We start from the raw sequence: 14,430 nt of genomic DNA on the forward strand, positions 1-14,430 counted from the left end.
TTAGTTTCGATACATTTACAATCTTCTGGATCCTAGAAATCCTATTCTGTTTCGTTATTTTGTCTTTCTGTGTTTGCCTTTTTTGCCCGTTTCGTTCGGCCATATCGTTCAAAAAATCTCGTTTTCTAATTTCAAAAAATATTTCCAACATTTATGCAGATTTCGTTTCCAACTATTTGCGAGCTATTTTCTTCGGTTACACGCTATCGAACTGCTATCGCGAAATCTAGTTCTGCTTTATGGTAACAGCTCGATTCAGCAGTAATCGAGAGGTTACGTCCGGTTTTGCTAATCGTAAGACACGGTTTTCTAAGACACGATTTGCTAACGATATTCAATTGTACGCATTAAACAATTCAACTATTCGACATGGTTTCTTCTCGTTCTGCGTGTTCTCGTTGAGCCCAACGTGAGCACGGTGATTAAGTACTGCGGAGTTCTTGGATCGTTTGCCTTTGTTGCAAAGCTTTCGAGCAGAAACCGTCGAATCGCGCGGCCTCGTTTCGAACTTGATGACACGATGTCGTCTCGTACGCGTCACGAAATTATTATTAAAAATTATTAAAAATAATATTCAACGCTACATGATTAAGTTTCGACTTTTGATTTCATATCCATTGCTGTGTTCAGTGGTACTGTACGCAGTTCGTGAAAACATCGATAACAGCGTTTACATGACACGAAGAAGAACGCGTCACTACATATCGATTAAGCGAATATGTAATTCCGTGCATAAATCTTCTATTCGTCTCAGAAAACTTCTAATCAAAAGAAACGTTGATTCCGCGTGACTTCTAGCTTGAGCGATTTTTAACATTATTTCTCAAAACAGGGATCACGTGCAATGAAACCTGAAGAACGTTTCGAGGGATCACAGAATAAAGCAAGGCGTGCGTCGATTATTTGCGTATATCAAGTACAACGACAGAAAGATCAGAAAATTCGACGTATATATTACAATTCGGGAGAACGATCGACAACGATCAGAAACGAATCCAAGATGGTCTGTGTGCTCGTTGATCGCAGCCCTCGCTCCTACATTTGTCAACCCATAAAACCATCGATGGAGCTTTAATGTTTCCACCCAGTCCAGTATGTCCTAGAGTATCTGGAAGAGCTTTTTCAGTTCTACCATCAGTTGCCAATCAGTTTTCACCAGATCATCCCTGAAGTATTCCTTACAGGCGTCTATGCTTTGCCTGCTTATCTGTAACATAAACGACGAGAAACTTTGCTAATGAAAATCAAATTTGAATTGAATTCGTTTAAAAATAACGACGGCGATCACATCGTAAAAACGTATTACGGAAAATAAAAGAACAGTATACCCAGAATACATTCTATGTATACACGAGTTTCTTGGAAATCAAGCAAATCAACTAATTTATGTAAGAACATACATTGTCCGAATGCGTAATTAATATACAATTTCTCAAAAAGCAAGCAACTTGTATTTATTTATCATAAATCACAGTAAATCAATAGTTATATAAATACAAATGGCAAATACCAAAACGAATTTTACGGAAAGACATTTGTAATATCCTCAGATTTTCCAACTTTAAAGCGTAGTCGATCAGTGTGGTTCTGAGCTGACACAAATATAATAACTGAATCGGAGCCAGCTCCACTTTCCAATAACTCGATTAAACGAACAAAAAACAATCCAAGATCGATCAAAATCAAATCACATTTTCAAACGTGATATAATCTTGTAGTCGACCAATATTCCTAACGATAAATTTTAGCATCGTTGAGTATGAAACCTATACCTTTCTTTCTCTATCGATAAATACAATTAAAATATCAGAGCTGGCACGTTATTGATACAAACCCTTGAGTCGTCGTCAGGGCAAACTGCAAGTAGAAAGACCGTTTTAAACGCTGCTCCTCGTCTAGGAATAATTTCCTTGAATCGGTTTTCGCGAGGACAGGCGCATGCTCGCGCACACAGTCCATTCACTAACGTAACGCTTTACAACTGTTTCCGCCCCCACTCCCGGCCGGAAGTCCCGTTTCATTCATGGATCGGTCACAATGGTGGTTTTACGCGGCTATTGAGGACGCCTGCCTCCCGCCACGCCCCTGCTACTTCTCCCCCTCCATCTCATTCTCACTCCCTCCCTCCCCTTTCATTCCCTTACCTTTCTTTCCCTTTTCCCTTCCCCTCGCTCACGCACACGCTCCTTCTCTCTCGTTCTCTTGCTTTTTAGTTCTCTCTCGTACGCGCGCACACGCACACATCGCGCACAGATCTCCCACCGTACAATTCTTTGCCTCTCTTTCTCCGTACCGTTTCCGTTTCATAGCCTCGTCTCCGTTGCTTCGTTCCCTTGTCCTCTCACGGCCCTTTGTCACTAACCGAGCAACGTTGTACGAACAGCAAAAGGGTCCTCTCCTCGTGAAACCTTTGCACACGTTTTCCTATACATCCAGATGATCGACCACGGATTTTCGATATCTTGACATGTACTCACGAGGACACGTTGCAACCTAACGCGGTCCATACTAACTTTGGTTCGTATTTCGTTCGTATCGAACGAAGAGCCTATCTCCTATTCTCAATCCTCCCATCAGTTTAATCACAGGTCGATTTTATCGACTTTTGATTATTGAGTAGTCTCGATGATTTTACTCTGTACGATTCGGTACGGTGTATTTTTGAATTTATGGTTAAACAGAAATTATGGTGTAGAATTTAAGAGGTCAAAGAGATGAAACGAAGGAGGGGAAGGCGAAAATTCTGTTGTTGCCAAGGAAGGAGCAAAATCGTCGCTTGACAAATCATCGTGGGAACAAGGTGATTCCGGGGAATCGATTCTACGAAGCAAACGGTAACGACGACTTCCGCTCGCCTTGGCAGCACACAAAGATGCCCAAGCCAGACGGGCTGTGCACATATAAGTGCTCACACGGCTGTTGAGTACGCGTGCACAACCGGAAAGCGTGGATAAAGCTAGAGGAAACTGAGTTGACGCTATTGAACACGGAATTCGTGCTTCTATGGAATATGCTTCTATGATAAAGCAAATTTCTAGATTTAGATAAAAGAATAGTATGAAAACCGCGGAACTTTATGTATTTATTGAAAATTTACGGAAATATATCTATTGTACTGTAACATAAATTCATCTTGTTTTTATGCATACATATATTATGATAAATATAAAAACAAGACGAATTTCGTGCGAATTATATATTTTTGGATATTTTACAATTAGTATATTATGTGCATTCTATGTATCTTTGAACCATTAAATTTCCCATGAATGCACGAGGATCCACGATCCATTCCCATGAATGCGTCTCGGAAACCAAAACGATCAATTCCATTTTATACGAAGCTATCAATTTCATTAGGTTCATTTACACAATTAATATCAAACATTTCAAGGAAAAGAAAGAACTTATTTTCATGAATCTATTCATCACAGAGGAACAGTACAAACTGTTTATAATTATTACTTTCCCTTACATTTCAATTTATGGAGTTGATCGCCATAGCTTCTGACTCATGTAATCAATTAAGTGAAATTTATGGGAGCTAAACACGCGTGTCGAGCACACGATATTCGCTTCCATTAAAGTATAGGGCCGATTGATTCGCAGTTGATATCCAAAGCGGAAGACGGAAAAGAAAGAGGCGTGGTGAGGGGAAAGAGGAAAGAGTGGAAGTTCTGCGAAGGCCGGAAGTCGATGGTGGACGCCTGATCGCTACCGGATGTGCATCTTCCTTTTTCGACCAAAGTCTTGCATACTAATAAGGATCGTTTCCGTCTCGCTCGCTTCTGATTTCGATGAAATTGCAAAGCTATGCGAATCGGCTCGGCGCACGAGGAAAAAAGCGAAACGTATACACTCGGTTCTCTAGCGGAATTTCATCAACGGGCAAGACCACCTGTCGATCAAATTCTTTCGAAGCAGCTGCTTCACGAAACTCTGAAACGTTCGCCTTGTAATCGTTCCTCCTTTCCTCGTAATCCCGCGCATAAACCTCGTGTGCTTGCACCGCATTTTGCACGGTTTAAACGTACGGCGCTTCATTATTTCAGAGGCTATCAAACTCGCTAAGCGAGCTATTCGCTTTCAAAGAGAAAATTCGAACCACGGAATTACGTTCTTTTTCTTCGTGATAACGATCATTGATAACGAAATTGTGCCGGCATTTTTTTAAAGTATGTACCCTCTTATTATACGTTCGAAAATGGATGGTACGTAAGATCAACGAAACCGAGATCAGAAACATCGATGGTGGATACGGAATACTGTTTCCTGAATTAAGCAATTGTCCGTAATGTTCACGATAATATCCCGTAAATCGTCCATCCGATGTTACTGAACTCACTTCCGTGGATGAATTATAAGATCAAAGGCCTACCTTGCTCACAACGAAGTCTTTCTCGTCGAAATGACGGCCAAACATTTTCGGCGCCTCGCCAGGTATTGGCTCGATTTTCACGCAGACTTCCTGACCTTTCCTCGCAGATTCCACGGGCTTATGGTTGTATTCTATGCTCGTAACCATACCCAATTCGACGAACTGCAAAGTCAAACATAAGCATTGTGGCATAAATATTTTTAATCTATCAGTTATATCTTTACTAGTTATCTTACAATTATCCTATAAATATGGTTTATAATGCCTATAAAAATTATTTACATATGTCCTTATTATCTAACGAAATTTCTAACGATTTATTATCAGGTTCTACATCTCATTTTCTTAGTCCTATGAAAGTATTAATAAACGATACGAAATTTAATGATATTTGCAGCTAATTAATTAGCGTGTTAATGCTATGATAAATAAAATAACCTACAAAATACTTTCCGTAGCCACGAGATATTCTCTCGCGTGCGGTGTGCATTATCCATTTTCTAGTTTCGAACGTTCTATGTAAATAACCGCCGAGATGCCTCCCAAGCACGACACGGGTTAGGAACATTTCATAAAGATTTCGAAAAACACGGGGAATTTTTCGCATAGACACAGCTCCATACGCAGGCTGTTTCGCAGCTTGTATCACAGCTTCTGTCGCCGTGTCTTTTTTCCATCCTCGATCGGCGTGTGTCTCTTTGCGTGGGTATAGCTCCGCCTATGCATTCCTTTCTGCGACCGGAAGTCGAGAGAAAACCGAGTACCTGAGCATTGCGCGTCGTCAGGGCCGACTCGGACGTAGGTACGTTTTCGCCGTGAATACCGGCAAGAATCGGTGGACCGAGTAGGCAGATACGCGGATACGTAGGTTGCTGAATCCTGTGGGCCGTCGTACACGCGGTGATCTTCGAATTTTTCACAGAATTTTGTCCCATTTGTAGCCACAGAATTATATGCGGAAAAAAATAATCGTAAACGAGAAGTGCGCCTAAATTGTTGAAGAAACAGTCGAGGAAGGTTCATGGGAGAGAATAACGGATTTCAGTGGGAACTTGTAGTGTATTGGGATTTAAGAGCACCCTATAGAATGGCGTATAGTGGCAAGAAAGCTCGAGCACGTCGTTCAGAATTGCGTTATTGCCGTAACACACCTGCAGCTGCAAGAGCGCCAAGTGGGCGATAAACCCGGACGCAACTTCGCTTGGGGACACGCGCAGATTGCCGCTTATCCTTTTCAAAGAATTGCCTATAATTACGCCTAATTAACCGTTGCCTTCTTCGAGAACTCGCCTATCTATTCAAACCTTTCACGATGAGACTATACGTATAATAACATTGGTACACCTAGTGGAAGAATGTTTACTCTTATCGTTTCAATTTTATTATGAAACATCTATAGAAAGATAAAGTTATTTCTTATTATATCAATAGTAAGAACCAAAAGGAGAAGCTTATAAAAGATTTAAGAACTTGCTTTAGAAATTTAGAAAGATGATGTGAGAAAAGGACTCATTGTGAATCGTCTATAGCAAGATAATGTTATTTCCTGTTACACCAATAAAGACCAGAGGGAAGAACTTATGGGAAATTCGAGGAATCAAAGCAGGGATTAAAGAAAAGATGATTAAAGAGGAAAGGGCCGAGATCGAAGCGAGATCGAAGGAAGCAGAAGCACAATATCAATCGATGGACAATGACCGGTGGAATATACTCGGTCTTGTATTTCGAAACCCACGCCGAAAGAGCAATATGCCCACATACACGCTCGTAGTCGGCTCGAATCGAATCACGAGGCTCGTTCTTTGCCGCCTTGGTGTGCCCTTTTCTTGTTGTCTCTCATATTCTTCCCGTTTCTCCATTCCTGGTTATTTTTATAGTATTGCGCGATCGTCCAATTTTCGACACTCTTCGCGTCCTATCGCACACATTACCATATATACGCAATTGCAAGCGTGTATCCCCAGAAAGTACGCATCCTTGTTCGATATGCTCACCTTCTAAGCTTCCCTTCTTCTGTTGCTTTTCTTTCTTTTTTCCTTCTTTGTCCGCCTTTTTTTATTCTTTCATCTAACGCCTTGTCGTATATTAAGGGCTTTGTATATAAAGTATAAATGTCCATGATTTATGGTTAATAATATTAGATTGCCTATAGTATTAGATTGCCTACTTGTTACAATTGTTGGAAAACTTTAATAATAATTTCTAGCAAAAGCTCTAATAATAAAGTCAGTTTTTCTTTGTTTAGTATTTTACATTATAAGTTACATTATAAGCATATTTCGGTTGGCTGGTTAAGTATGAGTCCAGCTAAGGTAATGTTCCTAGAAACTTTTACAATTGTTATACAGCTGTAAAATATTGAATATTATATTATAACGATATTAAAGAACATTATAATGTGCTGAAAAAGTCGACTATGGTAAATGGACGAATATTTATGCGGTTGGCTATACGATGCAAATAAAGCAGGCTTATGATAAAATAGTTAGGCTGTAGGGTACGAATAAAAGAGACACGTAACAAAATAACTAGGCTATACGACGTGAACGAAATAGACTTATAATAAAATAAGTAGAAAGTAAAAGCAGTGAAGTTCAATATATATTAAATATCAGCCAGTATCTTAATAGTGATAGCCGACAGTGTACTACGTGTCTTTCGATGCTTTGTTTTTCGCGGTGCAAGAGTGGCGTGTTAATTCGCGCGACACCGCTGTGTGCTCCGTTAGCAATGCAACTGGAAGTAAACAGGTTTGGCCAATTGTTTTTTCGAATTCGAGTGGGAAAATTGCAGCGCTTCTCGTTTCGTGTAGAAGGGAGAAAGAAGATGGGAACGCGTTTGGCGAGAATTCGCGATGTCTTCCTCGTCTTCGCGTGGGTTACCATGGATCTTTTTTCTTCTTGAGCATTTCAGCCTCGGGACACGTGGGAAGCCAACCATGGGAAAACAAGAATTTTATTTGAAAAAATTTATTTTCTTCTTAGCCCGAACTGGAATTTAATTTAGTATGTTAACAACGCCATATTTTAAAAGCGAACTATTTCACCCATTCGTTTAATATCCCACGTCGTCGTCTTTCATTCTCTCTCTCTCTCTCTCTCTCTCTCTCTCTCTCTCTCTCTCTCTCTCTTTCTTTTTATTCGCACTTTACTCGCCTCGTTCGTTATCTCTATGCCACACGATTGTATATCGCCAGACGATACGCGGATATCAGATACTTGGTACCGAAAGGCGCAACTAATTAAATATCAACGTTTGTCGCCCGATCTATCCGGTGATTAGCGTCGCTTTAATCTTCCTGTCCGGAAACAAGCACTCGCGACCGACTTCGAAATATTTGCCTTCCGACCTAATTAGTCTCTTACGACACCCAAGAAATTACTGTAAAACCCATGGAAACTGGTAGACGTTATAGCGCCGATTTACAAACTTTCGTCGTTTCGACTAAACGTTTGAAATGTAAACAACCGCTCAAGGCTATGGTTATAGAATATGCGCGTTTTAATGAACTGTCGTTCTGAGGAATGAAACATCTGAAGATCGAAATGCATACACTCATAAGAATCTATATACGTTTGATTGCTTCGTCGAAATGACATCTGGCCAGAACAACAACAGAACAGACATTCGTTATAATCATGGCTAATTCGTATTTATCATGCATCATATTTATTTACGTATCACCCGATCGGTAATTAGTAATCGCATTGCGTATCAGACTCGGGCACATATATCTCTGGCAGGCAGGATTATTTTTGCTTTCATTCAACCTCGTTCCTTTCTCGTCGGCGTGCGTACACAGTCAAGTTCTCGCAGCCTGATTCCCTTGTTTACGGTCGCCAAGAAACGTGCCGTGGCACGACATGACGCGGTCCCGGCCCGTGGACACCCGATTCGAAAGCCGGCCATTCTGAATGAGTCTAAGTTTAGTAAACCGACCAACGAGGCCAACGTGGCAGCCGATGTACTCAAAGAACGTGTATCGCAGGCCAACTGTGAGCGCGCGATACAGAGTAGCCAGAAGCGTGAGTCGTCCGACAGACATTACACGAGCCACGCGCGCTCTCGCACCGCAGGAGAAACCACGGAAATTTATGTTGAGCTAACAGCGCAGATTTAACAGTAATTACCGACCATCTTTCTCTCCTGGCAACAGACCTTACTTACATCGTCCCGGAACGGACACGCGATTAACCTCGATGCCATCATCTCCGATAATTGCCAGTTCTATCCGAACAACTTATCTCTATTTGATTGATATGATCGATTACCCAGAATAAAAAACTGATTACCTACCTCGGCCGAAGCTGCACGAGCTTCATTAACTCTATAAAACAAGCGCGTTCTTTCGAAACATCATTGCAAAGTTATTTCCCCTTTTCCAGCGTTTCTAACTGTCTTCGTTTAGGCTTTCCGATTTTCTTTGATAAATGAGAAAACGGTTTTTGGTAAAAAGTATAAACAGATTGTAATGAGGTGTCTGTATGATGATGTCTATATAGCAGCGCGTGAAAGGATTCGAATACCTGTAGAAATCTGACTGCTCACGTGCTATTGTAAGTACATATGCGTTTGTACATAAATATCTAAAATTTCCATACGGAGCTTCAGATTGATTTCAAATTTTAGCGATATAGTTGTGACGATTGTGTTCCCTTACGGTATTAATGAAATTTCAAAATATTTTATATAACACGTAGGAAGCTTCCGCTGTATAGATATGTATATGAGCTTCTCAGAAACCAAACTAATTAACTCTACCTTTACATAATAGGATTCACAGATACATAATTAATATTCATGTGAAAAAGAATAGAATTTATTTCTCACAACAAGATAGTATAATCACAAGCTTCACAATAAATTTAGAAAAATATTGTGACTTTTCATTGCGTTTCGATTAATACGTTTGATCAGTATGGCTTTTGAATGATCCATATATCGCAGATAGAGGGTTAAGATGAAACAAGGAAACGTATCGATCATACGATTGCCGTTTTAGCTTATTTTCCGAATCTCACATTTAATAACAGAAGTGCAAGAATAACATCGCAATCTATATTATATATTCATATAACACTTAAAAAAACAGGACGCAAATACGAGAGCCACCTGTATTGCAATCCCTAGCTTCGACTCCATCAAACTCTGAATATTTATCTTACGATTAATAAAGCTTCGAATAGAAAACAATATGATGTTCAAATCGTCAATGAAAGTTGTTTATAGAGGAGTTCTAATTTTTACGTTTCTTTCCTTCAAGATGGGTTTCCGTGGAAGACAAACAAAAGAAAGACGAGGAGAGGTGGAAAAGGAAAAGAGAAAGAGGGTAAAGGAAAAGCGAAGCGAAACGAGACGAAAAGAGGATCGGTGTTGGCATACTCGGTAGCAGACACAGCGCAGCGAGTGAACGCGTGAGACGGGAACCGGAAGTCTATTTTCGTAAGCCGCACCGATTTAGAAAGCTTTATAGTTTGTACGAACCTCAGCGGCTAACAGCCAACCGCCGTCGTTGGTGTGGCTCGCTGCTTTAAGTGCATGCACAAAATGAGATTTGTGCGGCATTCTTTCTCCCTCGCTCTCTCTTTCGAGACCTATACTACTACAAATATTAGGGAATATTGGCTCGTTTAGAAAGTAACGAAAGAATTTTTTTTTAAATTTGGATCGTATGTTCTCTTGATAAAAAACCGCTAATTAATCAATCTTATTTTGAACCAAGAGTAACATCTGTTTGAACTTAATATTTTAATATTTGGTAACGATAACTACTCGATAACGATACATACTTGAAAAAGGATTTCTTCAATCATATCAAATACAATGCAGAAGATATGCACTATTGAGAACGCTATGAACTTTCTAAATTTGAAACTTTCAAATGCAACGTAACATTTTCAAGTCGTGCATTATGTATTCCATTTTTAATAAAAAAGTCTCCCAACATATATATTAAAGAATGTAATACGCATTGGAAATAACCATTCGACGTTATCGCATTTGCTACGGTTGTATTGTCAGAAAATATGAACGAGTTTTGTCAATATCTCAATGGATGGATAATCAGTTGCGTACATCGGCCACGTGTGCGATATACCTTTGATCTATCGGCTACTTAATGAGTCGGACGGATGCGTCGATGAATGAAATCCCCACTACCAGCGGCGATGTCCTTCCTTCGTTCGCAACCAACATTATTGAATGAACAACTGTTTCTGAAAACCTTGCTGGTATCTACTCTTTGCACTTCGTATTTGATAGTCTATCTGATAGCTTATGTCATTAAATTCTATCCTGTCTCTTACACGCTGCTCGTGAGAACACGAGAATAAATCATTTAACAACACGTTAGAAACATTTCCTAAACAAGAAGACTGGAGAATCAAGTTTGTTGGTCGATATATCGATTCGAGCCCAATGCGTTCACACCCCCTGTTTCTCTGGTGTCACGTGTTATTGCATTTGCTCGTTTTCTTGTACATATATACATTCAATTAAAGATTCCTCTAAATAGGGAAAAATACGTAAGTGGTGGGCAAGTGACATTTAAATTCGATACGTCAAGAAGGAATCCAGACCTGAAAGTAGAACGATATGCATATTCTGTTCCAAGCGAGGAACTCGCAAGATTCGCTCTGTTTCGTCGACGAGGCGATTATCGTTCGTATTCGTCGTTAACAAAATTAATCGCGAGCCTGGGTAAAATGATCTACTCGACATTGGAAACTCGACATCCGGCCAGCAGCGTTTCTCTCTCAGTTTCTTCTCTCTTTGCCTCTCTTTCGCCTTTCCTCCGTCCTCTTTATCTCTCTTCCTCTCGCGTCTCTCTTTCCAGAGCTATTTCTCCTTTTTTTTCCTTCGTTCGCTACGATAGCAACGTTAACCAGCTGCCTACTTAGAGAAACACGACGGAAGGAGAAAGAGTGAAGGGAGGAAGGGAGTCGACAACGAGAACGAAAGAGTGAGAAATACGCATGGAAAGGGGAGGGAGAGAGAAAGGTTAGAATGAGGTAGAATACGCACATACTAACGCATCGATGCCATTTACTCACCAACCACATCCCGTCTTTCGGCCTTCCGGCTTGTCTCTAACTTTCGTGGAAACGCCTCTGGCTTCCTTCCGGTCGTTTATCACTCGGTAGACGCTCTAAACGTAGGTACGCTGTCCCACGTATGTTCGTTTCACCCCCATCCTCAGCTGTCTCGTCACCATTTCCTATCCCTCCTCATCTAACCTTCTTTTCTTTTCGTCTACTTTTTTTTTATATTTTTTCCTTTTTCGTTTCTTTTCATTCCTCTTTTGAGGGGGCGGCATCTCTTCCACTTATATGCCCTTCTTCACTACATTTTGACCTTTCCTCTAATATTAGCCGAGACGTCTTTCCTTTTTGCGCGCATGGTCGCGTTTAGAATGTTGTTCGAATGCCATCCCTCTTGTTCTAGAAGCACGTCCTTATTGGTATTTGCGAATAGTTCATGAACGGTCTGTTTGTTATTTGTTTGCATACTATTCACAGTCATAGATTGATAGAACGTACAAGTGATTCACGAAAGTATTCGAACGCTTGTAGAAACCTTCTACGAATATATTGTATGTATTATACGAAATATTCTGACATTTTATTAGCAATATAATGAGAATCAACTATCGTGATTATATGAATAGTGTTTGAAATGTATCTATTTTTGCGATCAGATTTGTCCCAAGTTTTATCAATATAATCATAATTGTTTAATGAAACTCCAACATGTTTCGCATTACATACCATAATACTGGGCTGTCCGAAAATTTTACAGCGTTCTGATTGCAAATTTCTATCAAATAACGTCTAATTCTACTGAAAAGTTTCCCCGACGACCTAACGCATTATATTCGAAAGAAAGTTTCTATAAATGTAAAATACTTCGACGAGCCACTACATCTCGAAGAAATGTGCCACGTTTCTTGGCGTGAATCCTTTTGATCCTCCGTTTCTTTTTCTAGTGTGTCTCTATATTGCGTCGAACGTTTCTCGCTACAAGTTGGTGAAAAATTTGTACAGCTCGCTATCGTGCTCGATAATGAAACACGTTTCGTATTCCGTTCGTGTGCTCGTTAATTAGCTTCCCTCGCAGTCCCGCTCGGCCAATCCGCTCCGACGTGTTAATTTTCTACTCGCAATCAGTAAATTTACAAATATATTCTGGTACCTGCTACCGGACGAGAAGGAAAACAAGGGGGAGATCGAGCGTAGAGAGCGCAGAGAACAAGAGAGAGCGAGTGAGAAAGAGAGAGAGAGAGAGAGAGAGAGAGAGAGAGAGAGAGATGGGAGGGAAAGGAAGAACGTTACGAGCGGCCTTCCGCCGGAAGGGGACTCACACACCACGGAGTTTCTAGTTCCTGTCACTCCGGACGGGAATATAATTCGTGGTGGTTTGAAAATCTTCTTCGTATTTCCTTGATATAATTATCATCAAACGTCGAACTATCAACCGACGGAAAGTCGCATTTAAATTCGTAACGCCGTTCCGCTAATTATGCCTGAGCCGTTATGGCATTAAAATGATACCTATCATTATGATTCTACGTTATAACATTTCTTTATACAGATAACATTTTTGACTGAGCATCGTTTTGGAGCACACTGAGTCTGTGACTTTTTGTATTTTAATATACGATTACTTTTAATGAATAAACTCTAAGATTACCAATTCCAAGGTGTAGAGATCATTATTTTAGAACTTAAGCGTATATTAGTTGAATATTTGAACTGTACAATATGCATAGTTTTTATATACGCATAACTTTTAAAATAATGGTTCTCGAGGTTCAACCATATTTTCACGTAACGATATGTGATAGATATAAAGGCATATCAAAGACTATTTGATATTATCAAGATTTAGATAAATTTCAAAATTCAGGGAGGAAAGAAGAATTTTTTCTATTACGTGCGATATCGTTCGAAGGTTAATTAGAAAAATATCCGTTTTAATATAAAAGAACGAGATATTTAATCTTCCTTTAATCTTTCTGATTAAATGATAAAAAGTAAGGAAAATCAGAGCGGAGATCTTTTTATAAAATTTGAATGGGACTTCACGCACGAAAGATAGCGTGTTGTTGAGGCTGTGATGATAAAAGAGTCTTTCGTCTTCAGAGATCTTTTGCCTAGACGGGCTTTTTTTCACCGGCTACTCGTCTAACGCTGTTCGAGCTTCCAGCTGTCGTGACACGACTTCGTGAAAGGGACTGAAGCATCGTCGACAAGGGGAGCGTGCTTTAACGAGACACGATCGATCTACCCTCGCCCGTATCGGCCTATTCAGTTGTATAGGAAAAAATATGATTCCAGGTAGACAGAAAGTTACCAGATAAGCGTAACATACTGTCCCAACCTTTTGTCATGTAATCGATATTTTTTTTCCAAAACTGATTTCCTGCCCCGTTCCAATCGCTATCTCTGATACTATCCGTTTTTCATTGAATCTAATCGAAGTACAATGTAAGATCATCATAAATCTTCCATCTTTTTAATGAACTTTTTAACACGGCATAATGTCGTTAAATTTTAAAGAAATTCTATTATTTACATAGAAAATATTAATCTATTAAGTCAGACCAACTAGATTGTTCCTTTTGTTAACTATCCTATATTAAAGTACATCCCTTTAATCATTAAACAATATGAAAATTAAAAAATCAACAAAATTCTACTTATCATATTTCCCCCTGTAATCTTCAAAACATATCATTAATTCTACCATTCGTTCGATCCTTTGACTCTTCATCTCATCGTCGTTCATGACATAACACTCTAACCTTGTGTTCTTGTAAAGAAATTCGATTATTTTTCAGCTTTTCACAAATCATATCATTAATTCTGTCAGTCGTACGATCATTTTTAGTCTTCGATCTTATTATCTTATTACTTATTTCAACAACCTCGAGATTCCTATCAGTGTATGAATCCTATTATCGTATCGACCAAGCAAGATGCGCTACAAATGCGATCAACGATCGACTATCGAAGCGGATAAGAATGGAAAAATCTATCAAGGAAAAGTAACAC

The 14,430-nt window shown here is 39.6% G+C and overlaps 1 protein-coding gene across 3 annotated transcripts in view; it reads right to left on the bottom strand.

Annotated features, from left to right (window-relative positions):
* Positions 1-895: 895 nt before the first annotated feature.
* The window catches only part of Eif5b (eukaryotic translation initiation factor 5B), a 29,035-nt gene continuing 15,500 nt past the window's right edge, over positions 896-14,430 (bottom strand). For all 3 annotated transcript variants that reach the window (XM_072015202.1, XM_072015283.1, XM_072015367.1), the window contains 2 exons: positions 4,379-4,540; positions 896-1,207 (listed from right to left, as the gene is read on the bottom strand). In XM_072015202.1, the coding sequence (XP_071871303.1) occupies positions 1,100-1,207; positions 4,379-4,540 (270 nt within the window). In that variant the 3' untranslated portion in view covers positions 896-1,099. The remainder of the gene's footprint in view (positions 1,208-4,378; positions 4,541-14,430) is intronic.

Source organism: Bombus fervidus, chromosome 1 (genome assembly GCF_041682495.2).
Source record: "Bombus fervidus isolate BK054 chromosome 1, iyBomFerv1, whole genome shotgun sequence".
NCBI classification, from domain to species: Eukaryota; Metazoa; Arthropoda; class Insecta; order Hymenoptera; family Apidae; genus Bombus; species Bombus fervidus.